Raw genomic sequence first — 19,884 nt, 5'->3', positions numbered from 1 at the left:
GGCTGCTGAGGACACACACAGTATTGCCTTGGTCTTGTTTCTCCCACAACAGAAATGACATGGAGAGCTAAAGGAACCTTGAAAGCTTATGAAACAAGCTTTTCTGCTGGTTCCTGGGCAGTCTTGGAAGCTGGCACCTCGACTTCATGCTCCTGTTCCTTTCCCCTTTGGTAGGGAAAGCAATGGGGTCAGGAGGCAAGAAGCAGAAAGGTAGTTCGTTAAACAACGGTTGAGAGGCTTACATTGCATGTCCCAAGGTTAGGATATATTTCTATGTACTAATCGCGTCCCTTCAAATAACAACACACTCCTCAAGTTCTCTGTGTCTGTGTGTCTAAGTATTATGAATAACTTTTCTATTTCTGCCCCCTTCACACAGCGTAGGGTTAGTGATTTATCATGACAGTCGCAAAAGGTCCGTAGAAAATTTATTTCACAAAAGAAAGATATCTTTGAAGCTTTAGGAGACAATTTCCACATGGCAGGTTCTCCCTTGGGTCTGACTTTCTCATCCTCGCTTGGTCTCAGGCTGCTAAGTTTTCAGACACAGCTTAATTAGTTTCCCTCTCCCCTGTTCTCTAGGTCAATGCAAATTTCTAAGACAATCAAGTGTTTTCTGCAGCGTTTCCTGTGCAGGACCCCTAGGAACCAGAAAAAAAATAATAAAGATTGCCTGGGAAGTCTAAAGGAAAATGGTGAAAGTATGCAATCAGGAGAGGTTACAGGGGAGGACACAGTGTTCTCAGGAACACAAACTCAAAGGTCTACAAGGGGGGCAAGGCACTGTTAGCAAGTAAAGGGACCCAGAGCTCTGAGAACAACTCTAGAGTAGGGGACATTTGCAGGTGAAAGCTGGCTAGTTATTCTAACCAAACTTGTCACTGTTGTTTTGCAAAGAAAGCACAACACTGCCCTAAATCTACCAGCAGGCAACTCTACCCTGAGAAAAAGCACCCTGAATGCAGGAGGAACCCAGTGCCGGGTGAAGGATCTGGACCCTCCCTGGCTATCCTGGGAGAAACAACAGGGAGAGAGAGGCCATCAGAGAATGGTCCTATCATCAAGGGAAGAAATAGCTCACGGTGAGCTTGAACCACAGTCACTAGACTGGAAAGGAAAGAGTCAAATGCAGTCGACAGGCTAAAGACTTTTCAAAAAGCAGAACTCAGCAAAAGACCAGATGTGCAGGACTCAGGTGATAATGAATCTTCCAGGAAAAGCCTGTAGTGAAGTCGTCCAGGGGGCTGAGACACTGGCCACAGGGGACACAGTACACAAACACAGCCTTCTCCACCAACCAGCTCTGGGGCTGACTCCCCCACAGAGTCTTATTTTGTTCCTCTGTTCTTCCTACCAAGAGGCCAGAGTATAACCAAGAGCCCATAGTCCCAAGGACTGAGACAGGAAGAGCCACATCTAGGGCTAGCTGGGTGGTAAGCCACTCCTGAGGAACAGTTAGCAGAGTTAACAGAGGGTCTGGAAGTAAAGGGGTGGGCAGTGGGGATGGATGACGTCACAGGGCTGTGGCCCATCCATCAGACAGGAGGGAGGCAGGGATGCAAAGGGGTATAGGAGAACCCCACAGCATTCTCCAGCTCTGATGGTCAACACTAGGCATATCTCTGGCTCAACCACTCCAACCTGTCTCTGCTGTGAATACTTTCCCACATAAACTTCTGCTTAAACCCAGTGTTTAAATCCTTTCCTTTGAGAAGATAAGAATCAAGGAGAAATCATCGCCTGACAACAGCTTTCTGGTCTACAATTTTCTTAAACATTCAAGGTCAAGATAAAAGCATTGCAGGGACTGGAGAGTGGCTAAGTCAGTGGTTAAGAGCACTGACTGCTCTTTCAGAGGTCCTGAGTTCAGTTCCCAGCAACCATGTGGTGGCTCACAACCATCTGTAATGGGATCTGATGCCCTGTTCTGATGTGTCTAAAGACAGCTATAGTGTACTTACATATAATAATAAATAAATCTTTGGGCCTGAGTGAGCAGGGCTGGAATGAGCAGAGGTCCTGAGTTCAATTCCTAGCAACCACATGATGGCTCACAACCATCTGTATAGCTACATTGTACTCATATAAACAAACAAACAAATAAATAAATACATAAATACATAAATAAATAAATAAATGATGAAAGCATTGCTAAGTGCATGTATTCAAGACAAATGAGACACAACAGATGCCCAACTCACTCAGCTATGCTGGGGGTAAGGACCTCATTATATGAGTTTTGTGGGGTTCAGTCTAAAGGAATATTTTTATGACTTCAAGGTTGTGGATGTATCTCAACCTTCACTTTATAAGGCAAGCTGCAGGAAGAGGTTAAGAATGGGTCTGATGATGAAATCCCACCTGCCACCAAGCCTGACCACCAGAGCTCAAACCCTGGGATCGGCATGGCAGAAAGAAAGAACTGACTCCTTTGTAAGTAGTCCTTGGACCTCCACATAAACATCACAGCATACACCAAATAAAAATGTAATAGTAGAGTTTAAAAACAACCACACACACTTGTTAACTAAAAACTACTACTGTAGACAATACCCACTACATAGCTAATAACTAAAGGCCCTTTGAATTTACTATCTCATAAATATTTACAATTATTCTACAAGGGAGCTTTGTAAGCCACAAAAGGTGACTCTGATACATTTACCTCTGAGGAATAAAAGCGAGACTTAGAAATGTTAAGTCACTCACCCTAGAAGGGTAGTCTTCAAATGGAGAAGTGAAGTCAGAACCAAGATACAAGTATCTTTAGAACAAGATACTTTTGTTCTGACCCTGAGGCCAGCAAACCTTTTTGTCAACAGACAGGCATGGCTACGTTCCAACCAAGCTCCTTATGGACTGTGAATTTGGAACCCCATGTGGGTCTCACATATAAGGAGTACCATTCTTTTTCATTTCCTCCCCAAACACCGAAAGTGGATAGCATCTTAGCTCATGAGCCATGAGCAGAGAGGGGGCAGGACTCCTCCTCACCCTAACCCCACAGCTTTCTAACTCTGGTTTTAAGCCACCAGGTTCTGCGACTCTCTGGCTCATCTCTCAAGCTGATATCTCAGGAGTCCAGAGATATTGCTGGACAAAAACTAGTAAGGGTATGCTCAGCATGGGACCCGTGGACTTAGACATACAACTATGAACTATCAGAAGTGGCCCTAACCCTGCCTGACCCAGGGTTACTTCCTACACACATTTCTCGTCCTTGTGTTCCCCTTCATCTTACACTCTTCTACAGTAGCAAGCGGTGACCCAGCTCCACTCGAGACCAACAGAGATGCTAGGTGCACGAACACAGAACACAACACAGCTCTCCACAAGGTCACGCCCACCTTCCCTTACCTGCAAGGTTTGGCTGAAGCGCTTTAATGGTGTGGTCTTCACAGGTGGGATGAGGTTCGCTAGTGATGTGACTCTGGAAAGGGGTTTGACCCTTTTGTTACTAGGTTCCTGTATAAAAGAAAAAAAAAAAAAAAGAGGACAGTGTCAAGGCCAGTCTTGAAGATGTCTCCCACAACATCACATCCATCCTTCTCTGAGAACTGTAGGCGGTAGGGTGATCTGTAGATGGTGAACAGTTTACCCATGATCTGCACAGGTGATCTGGTTGAGGAGTCAGGAAAGAGAAAAGACAGAGGATGCACACTGAGGCAGTGGGTGGCAGGTAGGGATCCCACCTTCCCCCAGCCCCTCCCCTCTCCCCAGCCCCTGCCCCTTCCCTAGCCACTCCCCAAGTCAGCTTTTCATTCAAAGCTTCCAGTGGAAACCTTCTTTCCATTGCTGTAAAGAGTTCCCAGGCAATGACCTTGCCAGACAGTCTTGTTGCTTCTGGTTTCATTTTAAAAAAATCCTTCCTGTCCCCTTGCCAGAGCCATTTTTGTATATGCCTTATCCATTCATTTTTCTAAAGTTACAAAGATTGCTTTTAATTCATCAAATTAAAAACCTATTTAAAAAAAACATTCACGTGTCTGTGTATAGGGGGAGAGAGTCAGAGGACAACTTTGAGTAGTTAGTTCCTCTCCTTCTACCATAGGGGTCCCAGGGATCAGACTCAGGTTGTCAGTCCCGGTGGCAAGCCTGCTGGGACATCTGACCAGCTTCAAATATTTTTTAAAGATTTTATTTCTAGGATCATAAGAAAGCACCTTTGAAGCCATAATCACACAGAGAGACATGTATTAAAATTCTTAAAATACCTAATGACAGAAGGAAATGCACAGGGAGAAATTTGTATCATGGTTTTCCATGCTATTTATAGCCACACATTTTCAAAGTCACCTCCACAGAAAACATCGATTACAAACGTGTACGTTACACAGGAGCAGACTGACAGGGGAGAGGGAGACTTCTTATTCCAATGGACCTTAACAAGAGTGATACAAATAAAACAGGCTAGGGGGAAAGAGGGAAAGGACAGAGCAAACATTTTACAAGACAAAGAGGACAGTTACCCTTGCTTTCCTATGCTCCATCTGACCTGCAGTAGGTGCTGGCCAGCACATGAAGACCTCAAATTGTGGTGGAAAATGCCCAGTCAGCCAGTGGAAGCAGGTGTCAATCATTTCCTAAGGCAGCTCACCCGACCCCTGCCCCAAGGTGTTCATCTTTCCTTTTCAGCCATTGCTCTCAAAGTTTGACCCAGAATTTCTAATTCTTCAAGGGGTTCCTGCAGACCATTCTAAACACAGCAGATGCTTGGAGAAATCCTTCATGAATCTGGAATTCAGCCGGGAAGTTTTTCATGGCGTCCAATGCCCTTGCTAGCCTCAGAAATCAGAAGCCCTCTCTTGAGACTCTACCAACTTTGCTGTCATTTTAAGTAGAAAAAAAAAAAATTAAGGAAGTTCAACACAGTTCCACAGTGTCAAAGAGTAAGTTGTGTGGTTTGCAAAGCAGTCAGTTGCTTTTCTAAGACAGAATGGATCCAGCAGCCAGGGACCTCTCTGGCTTCTCAGTGAGCTATGCTGAGCAGACAGGAGGAGGCAGAGCTAGGAACACTAGGAAGGCTGGGTTTTAAAATGCAGCAGACAAATCTCCTAAAACGAAGGCTGCCACTACAAAGGATAAAGTCCAAAAGCCATCTGTTTCCAAGCGATGATGTCCTTCAGGATGCTCCCTGCCCAGTGCCTGGGCTCCTAAGCATCTGTGCCCAGAGGATGATTTTAAGATTCCCCCTTTCTACATCGTTTCTGCACCCTCAGCATGCTGCGTCCACGCACGTATGCACACACAGCCTCTTAAGCATCCCCTGAATTTCTCCAAATGGCTTCTGCTTTAGTCTAGAAGTGCCAGGTTGCGATCTTTCTCCCTTTAGTGGCATAAACCGCATTGCAGCACACGAGAAAAATCCCAGAGGAAAAGAACTTGGTCTCGACAATTCTGCATGCACCTCCGAGGCCAGAGAGGCTGAGTCTCACTCCCACAGTTAAAGCCGTATCAGAATGGGGAGGCTGAAGAGCCAGCAGCAGCTGGGGTGTCTTGCTTTAAAGCAGGGCAGGGACGGCTGAGTCCTTGGCAGGCTTTAGAAGGATCTAACCCTCACGTGTCCTGTGCTCTCAGATTGGTCTGACTTTGCTGCTCCGTTTAGATGTCCCACTCAGATGTGAGTTATCTACTCTCCAATAAAGGTATAGGATACACAGTCAGTGCAACACTAGCCCAGTACCCTGCTAACACATGGAATCCTATTTAGAATCCCTTCTCCGAGGCATGGCCCCCAAGCGAGTTAACCGGAGGCTGCTCTCTGGGGATCTGACATTGCTAAGCAGAGAGGACTGAACCAGAAGCCACCCTGCTGCCATAATGTAGTGCTGGCAATGCAGGCAGCTGTAAGCTTCAGAACGGGATCTAAGTGGGAGGCCTTATGTCTGACCACACGAGTGAGGTATGACGTATGGAGCTATCCTTGAGGGCTTCTGTGAGGATAAGAGATTCAAAACAATTCTCGGCCTAATTTAATTGTTCTTTTCCACTGATCCAGTCTGTCTCCAGCTCTCTCTTACTACTGTCTAAAGAGCTCACTGAGAAAATATTTCTGAGTAAATAGCATTACTGAGAACTCACTAGCAGAAACCAGACTGGGGGCGTTTTCAGGTTTGTCATTGGAGGATGACGGGACTTACCCTGCAAGGAGCCTGCGTGGTCTAACACAGCAATACTACTAGACCAGGCTGGGCAAGGCCAATGCTGCAGCCAGGCACAAAATGTCCTGTTTCAGGGTGCAGAATAACAACACTGCCAGGTGACCTGAGGGGCAGGCAGGGTGGGGCACATCACGAAAGACCCTTTAAAGGGTAGAGGGAGGACGAGGTAAATTTGAATACAAAAGTTCTGTGTAGTCTTTTCTGGGCTTTATTGTTTTGTTACACTAACTAGAACTGCTTGTAGAGTGGTTATTACAAGTTAAGATATCAAGTACACTAGTCTAATTGCTGATTCCAAAATGTTGATGTTGCTGTTGTTGTGGGTATTTGTACAGTCCAGGCTGGCCTAGAACTATGTGGTGGAGGCTGATCTCCAGTTTCTGATCTTCTTGCCATTAATTCTCAGTGGTGGCATGGCCGCATCACCAGGCTCAGGTCCCAAAGCGTTTAAAAACTAATATGGATATATATGAAATGTCTACTTATGTAAAACCTTTTTAATGTGTATAAATATTTGCCTACATCATACATGAGTGTGTCATGAGTGTGCCTACTGCCCTTGGAAGCCAGAAGAAGGTGTCAGATCCCTTGGAAGATGAGTTACAGACAGTCGTGAGCTGCTGTGTGGGTGTTGGAACCAAACCTGGGTCTCTGCAATAGTGGCAAATGTTGTTAACTGCCGAGCCTGATCTCCAGCTCCCCTACCTGCCAAAGTAGTTAAAGATTCATTTTATACTTCTTATTCTAGATGAGAGCACGAAAGAGAGATCCTTTATCAAGTAGAAAACATTCGGCTTATATCAAGTTTGACTTGAATTCTTATCATGAATTACCTTGGACTTTTATGCATCTTTTTCTTATTCAGAAGAAAGGGAAGGGAAAAATAGAAGTAAAAGAAGGGGGAGGGGGGAAGAGGAGGGGAAGAGAGGGAAGATAATGAAGCCGGCCATAGAGGTCATATTTTTCCATAAAGGAATTTATTCAGCAGTTTAAATAATCTGACGAAGAACTAACTACAAACCAAACAGAACACAGCACTCGGTGTCATTGTATTTTTAACACAAGGTTTTCTTAACGTGTTTTTTATATCCTTTTCCTAGGGAGGCACAGTGACTTTCCCATTTCCTCATTATTCCCCCCCAGAGGTAAAAAGCAAAGCAGACTGAATCACGTACAAAGCTGCCTACGACATCAACACAACGTAGCACGGTTTCTCCGTTTTCTTTCTTCCGAACAGTTTCACCAAAGCAGACCTGCAGGGAACCCTTCACTGTCTCTGCATTTCATGTTGCAGCCAGAGTGGGGCTGGGTGCAAAAGGAAGAGAGTGCGTCCTGTCTGCAGCTGCCTTGAGATTGCACCTTTACTGAGCCCCCACCACTCTGCAGGGGTGGCGGAGAACAAAGCTATCAGCAGAGTGTGTGAGACTGTGTCACTGCAGGGTAAGGCAAGGAGCCTGCTTCTGGCCAGGAGTCAGGCAGAGGAGAGACGTGTGCATGCCAGGGAACGCCTTTGCCCATGGGCTGACAGGCTTGCATATACAAACAAGCATCTGGACGTGACATGGGCCTTTACAGGGCCCCATCTGTGGGTATCAGAGTCACCTCTAGGCCACCTCTAACAATTGAAAGTGGCTTTCACCATCCTCCAGTTAAACACCAGCTGGTAACTCCAGGTGACTGATTTGCACAAATAAATGATAACATGCTAATTCTTGTTACAGGTTCTTTTTGTTGGTATTTTTTTCAAGGCAAGGTCTTGTTATGTAGCACTGGCTGATCAGGAACTTACTATGTATACCAGGCTGGCCTTGAACTCAGAAAGACCTACCTATATCAAATACTGGGATTAAAGGTGTGTGTGGATATATCTATCCAGCTTGGCCTCAGGTTCTTATTTCAGAGCTCAACACATAAAATTCACTAGTTTATTTATCTCAATATGTTTTTTAAGTTGACTCCTATCATGCCCATTTGAAAGATGAGGAAACTGAGGTCTCAACTGATTGACTTGCTTAAAATGAGTAAGCAGAATAGGAAAAAAAATGGAGGAAGGCACTATAAAGTGAAGCTCAAAGCCATGCCCTACCTGGAGGCTGGCTAACTTTTTCTGTAAAAGAACAGAAAGTAGGGAGTATAGACTCCCTGGAGCACCCAGCCTCTAACACACTCATCCACCCATCTTCAGACATAAATAATACATAAATTAACCAATGTGGGCATGGACCATTAAACCTTTCACCAAGGAACACATAAATTCAAATGTCATACAATTTTCATGCTGAAAAAATATTAGTTTTCAACTACTAAAAACACATTATTTTTAACTTGAGCCTCACAGGAAGTGTGCCAGATCTGGCTGCTGGCTACCATCTAATCACATTGCTTCTCAGTGGTCCTCAACCGCAGTTCAGCTTCTGTAAGTGACAAACCTCAAGAGGACACCGTCGGGCATGGTACTTTCCCACAGGCCCTCCTAGCATGGCACAAGTTCGGCTGCTGTTTCTCCCCGGGGTTGGGCATATAGGGTCCTCCCCTGATGAACAGGGGGCATGCTTAGTTTCATTTCTACAGGACTGATCCCTGTTCCACTACATTTTATTAAATAAATAAATAAATCCAAACTAATATCAGCTTCCTCTGATGTATGAATAAAGGCCCTTTTAACTGACACAATTCCTGGGACCCACCTCACAATGAAATGTGGTAAAGGGAAGAGGGATAAGAAAATAGAAGGCAGCCGGCAGCGGCCTGCGGCGCACACCTTTAATCCCAGCACTTGGGAGGCAGAGGCAGGAGGATTTCTGAGTTTGAGGCCAGCCTGGTCTACAGAGTGAGTTCCAGGACAGCCAGGGCTACACAGAGAAACCCTGTCTCGAGAAAAACAAACAAACAAAAACAAAACAAAACAAAACAAAACCAGAAAGCATCACAGGTCAACAGCTGTCCAAAGAACAGACTCAGCTGCCATCTTACAGGTGGCACAGAACAAAATTATCTTTGTCTTTTTAAAGTACTTTTTATAAGGGACAGAAAATCGTTCTGCAAAATGTATCGTCAGATGCAGAAGGGGGGAAAGATGAACCCCTGAGTTCATTAGTAGAACTCAGGGGGGACCAGAAGCAGCCATCATCAGAACAGAAGAAATAGGGCAGAAAAAAACCCCACTGCTGGGCACCAGGAACTCTCAACCAGGATGTGGACTATTGGAAAAAACGGAAGGCATGCCATGACTTTGAAGTCAAGGCTGGGGGCGCTGGTCTAGCACCAGGTCCCCAAACACTTATATCGCTAGACTTCTGTTGTTTTGTTTTTATTATTGTTGTTTTGGCTTTTATTAATGCTTTCACACACAAGCTCCGAACCATTAAACTTCATAAAATGACCCAGTGGAGGCCAACTGATTTACTTTAGAAGCACACAGAAAAAAGAACGCCTGGGGGATCAGACTGTCCCCAAAGGGAGTCCTCGGACCCCGCCCTATGTGCTGTGATTTGAAAGCATGCTTTTGCTCACTGCCACCTCCCCCACACCCTCATGGCTCCTTCCCAACTCAACTTCTCTTTTCATTTCCATTCTTCTAGGAAGGAGAAAGCTAAGGCCTCCCAGTTCCCCACTCTTCGGTGCTCCTGCCAATCAAATCCGGGTAAAGCTCATGACTGCAATCACCTTGACTCTACCACCCTCTTCTTAGAGCCCCAAACTGTTCACACAGATTTATAGTTTACATTCAAGACTCACCCTTCAAGAACTCTAGGCCACACCTGCTGCTGCCAACGCCTTTCCTGCCCATCAGCGGTTCTCATTCGGTGCTGGCCAACACTTTCACTGCCTCTGCCCCCTACAAAGCCCTAAGCTTGACTTCAAGCAGCCCTTAGTGGACAGGGACAATCTGCTTCATAGCTTCTCCTTCCAAGAGCGGCTCATAGTCTCCCCTCTTGTGTTAATGTTGGACAAAGTTGGTTGTGAAGGAGCTATATTTTGTGGATGAACCTGTCATTTATCTTAGTCTGGTTCTCCTATTTCCTGTGTGATGTTGATGTATGTTATTCACAATTTCTTCAAGGGGAAAATGGGGGCGGGGCGAAGAACCTCACGGTGACTTCTGGTGAATTCTGTGGAGAACAGCTGTCTTTTATTGGGGCCTTGGAATCTGTGGCAGGCACTGGACTCAGAGGTTTACATGATACGCTCATGGCGTCTCCAGAACCTAGATCGTGTCATTCCTCCCATCTTGCAGATGAGTGCACAGAGGCCTGAGGATCACTAACACCAATTTGAGGTCAGATATCCCTGGCAGCAGAGGATAATATGGACCAGACACTGGGCAATCCAACGTTGCTCTGCTACTCTATATCACAGCTAATATGGCACACAGAGCACAGGCTCTGTGACTAGCAAGTGCTCAATGCACAGCGGCTGGAAAGGGACTTGCAGATGAGAATGTCCTTTATGACCCCTCTCCACCTTTGCCTTCAAGAGACGGTGAACTTACCACTCCATTTATGTCTATTCTTTTTCAAAAAGTTGATGCCGATGTAATTTTAGACTCACAGACAAGGTTTAAAAATAGCCCAGAGTGTTTCCTATACCTTTTACCATACTTCCTCTAAAGTTCAGGCCTTACACAACCAGAGTACATTTATTAAAACTGAGAAGCTAGCATGGCCCAGCACCGGGACCTTCAATGTTAGGGGAGTCCCTGGGACTTTACCGCATTTCCCACTAAATGTCACCTTCCTCTTCCAACGTGGGATCCAATTTGAAATCCCACATTATATTGCACTGCCTTATCTGGCAGAGTTCCCCCAATCAGTGACAGTCACCATCCCCCCCCCCCCAACACAGATGCTCTTGTTATCCTACAGAAAAATACTATAGCTCTCCAACTAATATGCTGGAAGAACACTGGTCCTCATATACAGAATGTCTCAGTATAGACTGGCGTAACGCTCCCTCGAGATGACGTTTAGGAAGCTTGCTATTTGTATTCTGACGAGACTGCATCAAAAGGGTCTTTTTTTTTTTTTTTAAAGCACATTATATCAGAGGGGTGGTGATGTTGTTGGGTCTGATAACTAGTGATGTCAGCTTGGACATGTGGTTATGGTGACACTCCATGCCCCCCAAAATATATAGACAAGGTTTCAGCCCAGCTACCTATGAAAATGTATATGCACGCAAGCGCTAAACCCAGTGTCTATGGATGTCATCTTATTGGGAACTAAGATCTTTGTAAATAAATTTAAAAAAAAAAATGAGATCAAGCTAGTTAGAGTCTAGTCATAGGTGTCCTTATATGAAGAGAAGATTTAGACAGAAACACACACAGATATGAACTTATAATAACCGAAAGCTGAAGACTGGACTATATCCACAAAGCCAGACAACACCAATGATTGGTCTTAATTCCAAACAAACTGCAGAAAGCAGAAGAGGCAGGGGAGCAGTCCTGGGCAGGCTTAGAGGACACCTTGGTATCAGTTACTGGGAGCCCCAATACATAGAAGTGCTTCTGTCACTTGCCTTATGGGTCTTTGCCACAGGAGCTAGGAAAGAAGGTGTCTGTGGATTTCCCCGCTGTGACAGTTCATAATTGATATTTTTGTTGGAGGGAGTGTTTGTTTACTTAGTAAGTGCAAAGTGAGTTTCACTGAAGTGCATAGGTGTTACCTTTCCAGGAATGTCTCCTGGCTGCAAAGGGAAAACTCAGAGTTAGACGCTGACAGTCCTAAGAGCCAGTATCAGCTGCAGCTGGAAGGGAGGGGACAGGTGAGGGGGTCAGCATGCAGGGCAGGGTGACAGGCGGTGAGACGGGACACATAGGCAATGGGAGGCCTTTCTTGAATGGTTTGAGAAACAGAGGAGTGAAGGCTAGAAGACAAAAGAAGACAGCTCCTTAGAGTTGGCTGCCTACTCAACCTTCCTTTGTTGGAAACAAAGGGACAATAATGAAATGATTGCTTTTAATTCCAAAATTTCCACTATTATTCTTTTCCCTGCCCTCTTTCCCTTGGCACATCGTTAATTAGATGGGTGTCATCTGTCACCAGAAGATGAAAGGCAAAAAATGAAGCCCAAATTCCAGCGGAAACCTGGCTTCATTGATTAAGCAAGTGACACAGGTTTCGGAATTACTGGTTTTGAACCCACAAGATGAGCGTTTAAACGCTCTTCAAACTCTGCTTAGAATCCTAAGTTCTCCTTTGCAGATCCTGATCCATGATTTCAACAGGGATTCAGGGCTTTGGGAACAGAACCTCAGAAGGGCACCAGGAAGGCTCCCCTGTAGCTGTGGATTAGTTGATCTCCACACAGAGGACCGTGCCCTTGTTTGTGCGAGCTGTGAGTCTGACATCCTGCCTTGTACTGGGCACAGAGGGAGACAGCATTTCCCATTTAAGAAATGGCTCAATTCTTTCTTTCACATCAGGTGCTAGGAGGAAACACCCCGATTTCCTTCTTTCAGAGGAGAACAAAACAAAACCCCCGAAAAGCTAGGGTTTGTTTTGTTTTTGCTAATAGGAGAGCAAGGAGAGTCCGGAGACATAATCTCCAGGAGCACAGCACATTAGTTCAGGCTCATGCACACACTGCACATAGCCTGCCACAGCTGGGTGAAGGCGATGGAGAGGATTCCCACCTTAGGTCATGGCAACTTTCAAGAGCAGAAGACGGAGAAGTCATAGCTGAACCTCTGACTCAGGGCCACAAAACAGGACATACCGGGGCTTGAGGTATAGCTCAGTGGTAGAACTTGCCTTCAACAAGCATGAGGTCTCAGATTCAACACCCAAAACCAAACAAACAAACACTGCTCTAAAACATGGCACAAGGTCGCTAAGGTTGAAGAATGAACATTTGTTCACTGTATATTGAGTGCTTTGCCTAAACCACAGAGCTCCAAAGGTCCATGGGCAGTTATCGTTCCTAAGCTAGCATCGGCCTGCGAGGCACCTGCCCTTAGGAAAGCCTTGGGTTAACAGAGAGACATCAAGACAGCTGGCTGGACTCAGACACGATCTGAGTCCCAGTCCCAAACAGCTTGCCATACAGTGCAACAGAACACACAGAAACAAAACAATAAGAACAGAAACGAACTCATTTGTTACGACAACACTGGCAAAGCAAGTGCAGCTTCCTCGAGTTTGACTAAACTCAACGGCGAAGTGAAGAAGCGAGTGTACTCTAGAGAAGCAATTCATTCCATGACAAATCCTAAGGGGTAATGTCCAGGGTGTGCTCTTTTGTTTGTAAAGGAAGAATCTCAACAAATTATCAAAATTATTGTTATTGAGAAAGGGTTTCCCTATAAGACCTGGCTACAAACAAGGGTGTTCCTTCATCAGCCTTTAAACTAGTACACTATGCTAGAGGCATATGCACCCCCCAGCTTAAATTATTGCCTTATTTCTCTGTGTGTGTGTGTGTGTATGTATGTGTGTGTATATATATACATACATATATATGTGTATATATACATACATACATATATATATATATATATATACACACTGTAGAATCTTACTTGCCTACCACGAGGGCGTTCATTTTTGCTGAATGAAGGTTTATGGGTTCGAGGTGGGGAGGGGTTAAAAAAAAAGGAACTTTGGAAAACAACTCAGTAAAATATGGGCCCCTTAGAGAGCTGGAGCAGGCAGCAGCCCAGGTTATGCACACAATCTCTCAGGAGTGCCAGTAAAATGAAACAGAGCCACTGTTTCAGACTGCAGCGCTGGCTAAGGCCTCCCTCCTCAATTACTTTCAAAGTTATTCATTTTGGTCAACATTAGAAGGGTAAGTCAACATTTGTCCTGGCAGCAAGCCCACATTTGCTATTTTATTAGTCTGCTACTGGCTAAATTGGCCCGGGATTAAACACATCTAATAAATAGCCCTAAAATATTGGAGTTTAACTGAAAACCACATTCAAATTCTCTTACACAGGATGTTACTATTACTTAACCCTAGGCAGAAGGAGAAACACACACCCACACCCCTCTAAGTTCCTTTCAGCCAGCGCCAGCCCCTATCGCCCGGAGCTCCTCTTGGTCGTGCCCAGACATGGTTCTACAGACCTTCAGAGAAAGAGGAAACCAAATGTTTAGGTCTCTCTGTGGTCCCTGGCTGCACATCTGCCTGCCCAACTTCAAGCAGCACTTTTTTTTTTAACTCTACTGAAGCAAACAAGAGCCAGAATCTTAGAGCTGTGTGTCACTTCAAGAGTCAGACCTTCTGACAAGATAGGAGGCCTGCCGGCAGGGGTGTGTCCCCAAGCTATGAATCTCAGGAAGGTCAGCCTGGCATACAAAGATATAATGCACTTTGGGCAAGAATGTTACATAAGTCTGGAAAGTGGGGTACAGCTGGACAGTCCCGGCCAGGTGAAACCCATGGGACACCTAAGAGATGGCTAATAGCCTGATCACTGCCCCTGGTCCCTAAGGAAGGCCTTTGTAGCTTTGGAGTTCCTCAGTTACTTCCTACTGACTTCTTGGAACTTGTGGGTGGGGATAAGTTTTGTCCTTGTTTATCTCTGCTGAAGGGATATCCTGGTTCCCACCCCCACCCCTCTGGGCTGGGTAGGAGAAACGCATGAGTGTACAAATCTCAACACTATTTTGTGCCCCCCCCCCCAACCAGCTTAAGAACAGACTCACAAAAGCCTCTGCAGAAGGTAACAAAGTTCCTGTCAGTTTGAGCAAAGACTGGATCGATTCTTTACAAACTAATTTGGGGATAAATATGAAACCCATCTTTCTGGCCAGAGACTAATATTTTGGAACCTCGAGCCAACAACGTACCCTCCTGTGGCTTGGTTTGCTAGCTGTGAAGTACAATGACCCTCCTAGAGTTGTCTGGGGAAGCATGTGAGACTTTGTGGAATGCAAAAGTCATAGGCCCACCTCAGTGGGAGCCCCCAGATAAGACCAGAGCACTAGCCTACTCCAAAGTGCAAAGGGCGGAACCTTTGCCCTCCAGCCCGGCTCCCTAGTCCACCGCCATCCCCTGACACTTCCCAAGTCACCTGCCACTGCCATACCATAGACATGTTCTGGCCACATATTTTCATTCCACATTCCTGGCTTCCTTTTCCAGTGGCTTTATCAACTGTTTAGAAAAACTCTGAGTGGATAGAGGAAAACTGGGAGTGGCTTGGCAGGATTCAAGACTATGCTGGAGGACAAAAAACAGTGGTGAAATCCCAAGACATCAGCCTGAGTAGGGTTGGGGGAGCCAGTACACAGGTCTTGAGGTCGGCACCAGCTAGGCCCAGCCAACACTCTGCTGAATTATGCTCTACAGGAGCTGGTGTGCAGTCTTACCAGACCCCAGGACTATCTAGGATTAGGCAACCATAGGTACACTGGACATTTATTCCATCAGATGTACAAAGTAGGACTTTTCTCACACAAATATGGTGCCTGTTGCTTCAGCAAGGACACCAAGGACCTACATGCGTCACCTCTCTCTCCACCTGTCACCTCTCAAAACTCAGCATTCGTTATCTTAGCTTCCCAGGAAATCAAATAGAAGTACAGAGATGAAAAGAGGCATGTGCACAGGTCTCCATCTTAGTGTCCCAAAGAGTAGGACAGACTGTTCTAGCTGAAAGTGGGATAATGACGCGCATCTCACTTGAGCTGAGCTGACAGACAGGTCTGCTGTCAGGCAGAAGATAAGGCTGAAGATAAGACAGGGATCACATTTGGCTGCTAGATAAAACCTGCAAGGTCTTCTGGGTGAGACCTGGGCTGCAGGAGAGAGCAGATACACTCTTCTTCTGTACCTTTGCTTCTTTGCTTTGACAATGATTTTTTGAGCAAGAAAGCTTTTCAGGGATGTGACTCCCAGAAAGAAACATAAAATACTTGTGATGCTTCTGCCATGTGCCAGCTGTACCCAGAAGCACTTTTTATCCCTTCAGATGCCTGGCCCACGTGTGTCCTCAGCAGCAACTCCCCACACTTAACAACCAGGGAATACAGAACATTTTAGAACATTCAGCTCCCAAGAGAGAGAACCGGATAAACCCAAATCTGGTTATTCTAAATGGAAAAGGCAAGGCAACCAAACAACTACACGAGAATCTGTGTGTGTGTGTGTGCATGCATTTTTTTCTTAATCTAAACCTTCATGTTGGGGTGACGCCATGTCACCAATGAGCAATGGAATGTGAATAAGGTAGAGAGTAGGCTGTTGAGCAAAGTGTGAGGGTGGTGATGTACTATAGATTCCTACAGTCCTCTGTCATCCTACACCCCTCAAGTAAGTATATAAATAGTTCCAAATGCTATTCCTTAGGATGGGTGTGCACACAGAACACAATGCTATTTGCTTGGCTACTTCTCATGGTGCAGCATATTTTTTAAAGACAGGATTTTTTTTTTAACGTCTACTAACAATGGATTTTTCCAGAAGCTCACTGCAGAAACTGGGTCTTGAAACACTACATCTGCAACCTTGAAACACGATCATGTGTTCTTTCTAGCCCCCAGACTTTAATGGGAAGTCTGGGGTCTATTTAATTATTTATCTAGGGCCCACTGAAATTCATATGTGTGCGAATATGGAAAAGAAGGTATCCCTAGATCAAGAAGGCAAGGAACCTTGGAGATCTAGTTCTCAAATCCAGCTCATTTCAATTACAAAAGATAATCTGGAGACTGAAGGATAATGTGACTTAGAAATAAGGAAGACTAGTCACAGATTGCTGTGTCAAACAAAACGACAGCTTAGCCTTGGAGTCAGGAGCATTGGGTGACAATAAGTCTCTAGAAGTCAGTTTTGCTGAATATGGTATGTATTTCTCAGGGAAAGGAACCACCTCCCCCCCCCCCGCCCCCCCCCCCCCCCCCCGCCCCCAACACAGGTAGCAAAAGACCTGTGGTTGGAATAAAGACTCATTCTGGACCAGGTCCTTCTTCCTTCTGCCTCAGCATTTAGGTAGCTGGCCCTGCAAGCCTCAGCGGGCCCTGCTGCCAAGGCTTCTCTCTGCCTGACTCTTGCACGTACTCTTTCGCCTACCTCAGGCAGCAATGCCAAGAACCTATTTTATAGAAGAGGAAGCAGGTGTCCAGGGAAAGGAAACCACTTGCTCCAAGTTTTACCAAGCCATTAATTGGCAGAACTGACATTCACATCTACCTGACTTGAAAGCCTTTCCTGCCACCTCCACCCTGACTTCCCAAGGCACATCATTTCCTCTTATAACAACAGCAAGGCACACACAGGGCAGTATCTTGCCAGTCTGTCTCCAAGGGCTTTCTGTCCATCTTTTTTTGCTACTTATTGTCCCATTTTACAGAATAAGCAAAGAAGACTTAAAGAGCTTTAGAATTTGTCCAGGATCATCTAACCAATACAGGGCCCAAGGGCACTCACCTGTCTACAAGACCTGGGTTTCTTCTAGTTTCCTAAGCCATGGGGAACCTGAATGGAAAACTGACTTCACAGGAAGAAGAGAAGTGAAGTCTGAGGTAGGAAAGAAAAGAGGAGAAGCTGAGCCTGCTACTGTCTGAGCCTTGTCACTCTGGGACCAGAGTGGCAGGTGTGAGGTGCTGTACCCATGTGTCTCCAGCAGACATGATACGACCCTCTAAGGGTAGACCTGGGTAGATCAGTGGTCTCACTGGACTACTTTCTAATACACAGTGTTTACAGGCTTCCAAGTTTCTCACTGAGTGCCCCTATTCCAGACTGACAATCATTATTATCAATATGTTAGTTTCGCTAGTGATTTGGTCACACTCAGACAGAAAGCATGCCCCCCCCTTTCTAAATGTGGAGAGAAACAATAGACACAGTCAGGTCTCAGAACTTGTTCACTGACAACTAAGGAACACCAGAGGTCATATTTTTCCTTATTCAATTCTTTACCAAGGTAGTCACCACACTACGGAGTTTCCCCTACACTTCTAACAAAGGACCCTTTTGTAATTAAGGTGTCCTGCTAGACTACAGCACGGAAAAGCTTAAAGCAATCAAATCCATCCTCAACTGTTTCCCCGTGTCTGTGGCCAGCCCTGGCTGAGTCTTGGATGATACATGCCAACAGAGAACTGCCTCAGTGGTCAGGGTGCGTCTCTCTCAGACTTACACACCATCTCCTGTTTAAAAAATCACACACATTAGGAACTATAAAATCACACCAGATATTTTTAGCCTACCTACAAGGTAGGCTATGAGGCTTGCCACTGTGGCTGGAATAACTTTTATTAAAATAATAATAATAATATCAACAACAAGAAAAATAATAATTCCATTTGAACCATTTGGGAAACTGACTTGGTATCAACAACAATTTCATTTGGACCATTTGGGAAGCCAACTTGGTATTGCCTATGAAGGAATGAGTAGTTTCGTTTCATAGAATGACCACCCTAGCTTCTACTTGAAGACTTACACTCAAAACAGAAGATGCTATGCCTGCTGACTGAAGTCCTGTGGTTGCCATTTTGGGCTTTGTTGGTTTATTGGTTTGTTGGTTTGTTTGTTTGTTTGGAAATCCTACTTTATGGTAAGGCAAGCAAGATTTAAGAGGACAAGTCTAGCCCAACGTCTCTTCAACTTACAAGAGTTGGGATTAAGAACTCAGCTCAGCCCAACTTCAAATCCTAGTGTCCTGTCCTCTAGTGAGAAGCTCTTGTCAGAGCCAACTTAGACACAACTGCTGCATTTAGGAGCATCATGAAGCCAACTTCCATTTACTGCTGTGGATGTCAGAAGAGAGCTCACTGCTGCATGCCCGTAGAACCTTGGTATCAAGCATGCACAGACTCATGAAAGGAAACAGGTGGTGTGGCCAAACCACAGAGGAAGAAGAGGGTGGAGATGACACTCTGTCTTTGTGGCTCACACTTCAGCTATCAGACCTTTTCTCCTTTAAGAGTTCGGCCGGGCAGTGGTGGCACATGCCTTTAATCCCAGCACTTGGGAGGTAGAGGCTGGTGGATTTTTGAGTTCGAGGCCAGCCTGGTCTACAGAATGAGTTCCAGGACAGTCAGGGCTACACAGAGAAAACCTGTCTCAAAAAACAAACACACAAACAAAAGAGTTCACTTCCCTTTTCATGAGGTTTGTCTCCAAGCTCCTTTGCAAGGTCATAGGCAAAGTGGGGGAGGGGTGAGAGAGAGAGAGAGAGAGAGAGAGAGAGAGAGAGAGAGAGAGAGAGAGCTCACCAAGCAGCCTCTAGGATGGTAAGACAAGGCCTATGAAAATGAATGAGAAGTCTACAGGACACAGGTGGTTCTACCAACACCCATTTCCAGGATGTGTGACATATATCTAGAATTAAGACCAGTCTTCCTTTCTCCTTTCTAGGAAAACATAGCACAGCAGGAGATCATGTGCATATTAGCACAGAGGGGTCCTGAGTCCAAGCTGTAGCACTGCAGGGGTTGGGGGGGGGGTTGAAAAAGACCTCTCTTTTTCAAGAGAGTCTGGATTTTCCTGGGGTTGTTACAGCACCTTTGAGAAGGGAGCTTGGGCTGGCCAAGTTCAGGTCAGAACTGGCTAGAAGGAAGCCTTAGCCCTTCCAGCCACCAGGCTCGGCTTTAGCTGTTTCCATTACAGCTTGATTTATTCTCCTTTCTGTAGCTTCTTCTCACAGAAATACTCCAAATTTCTAAATCAGGTAGCTGGTATGCACTGTAGTGTATAATATTATAAGGGCCTGACTTAGGGTCTCGTTTTTTTTGTTTGTTTGTTTGTTTTTTAACCTTAA

At 45.4% G+C, this 19,884-nt stretch overlaps 1 protein-coding gene across 6 annotated transcripts in view; it reads right to left on the bottom strand.

The window, feature by feature from the left end:
• The window catches only part of Arhgef3 (Rho guanine nucleotide exchange factor 3), a 292,328-nt gene that overhangs the window by 40,488 nt on the left and 231,956 nt on the right, over positions 1-19,884 (bottom strand). For 5 of the 6 annotated variants that reach the window (XR_007979160.1, XM_052189953.1, XM_052189951.1 and 2 more), the window contains one exon: positions 3,358-3,465. Coding sequence is in view for 5 of the 6 variants with exons in the window: in XM_052189953.1 (XP_052045913.1) it covers positions 3,358-3,465 (108 nt within the window). In the remaining variant the exon portion in view is untranslated. Of the gene's footprint in view, positions 1-3,357; positions 3,466-4,469; positions 4,812-19,884 lie in introns of those variants that run through there. The other variant, XM_052189954.1, reaches the window with a different exon arrangement.

Source organism: Apodemus sylvaticus, chromosome 8, assembly GCF_947179515.1.
Source record: "Apodemus sylvaticus chromosome 8, mApoSyl1.1, whole genome shotgun sequence".
In the NCBI taxonomy this organism is placed as follows: Eukaryota; Metazoa; Chordata; class Mammalia; order Rodentia; family Muridae; genus Apodemus; species Apodemus sylvaticus.
This window is presented reverse-complemented; position numbering and strand designations above follow the sequence as displayed.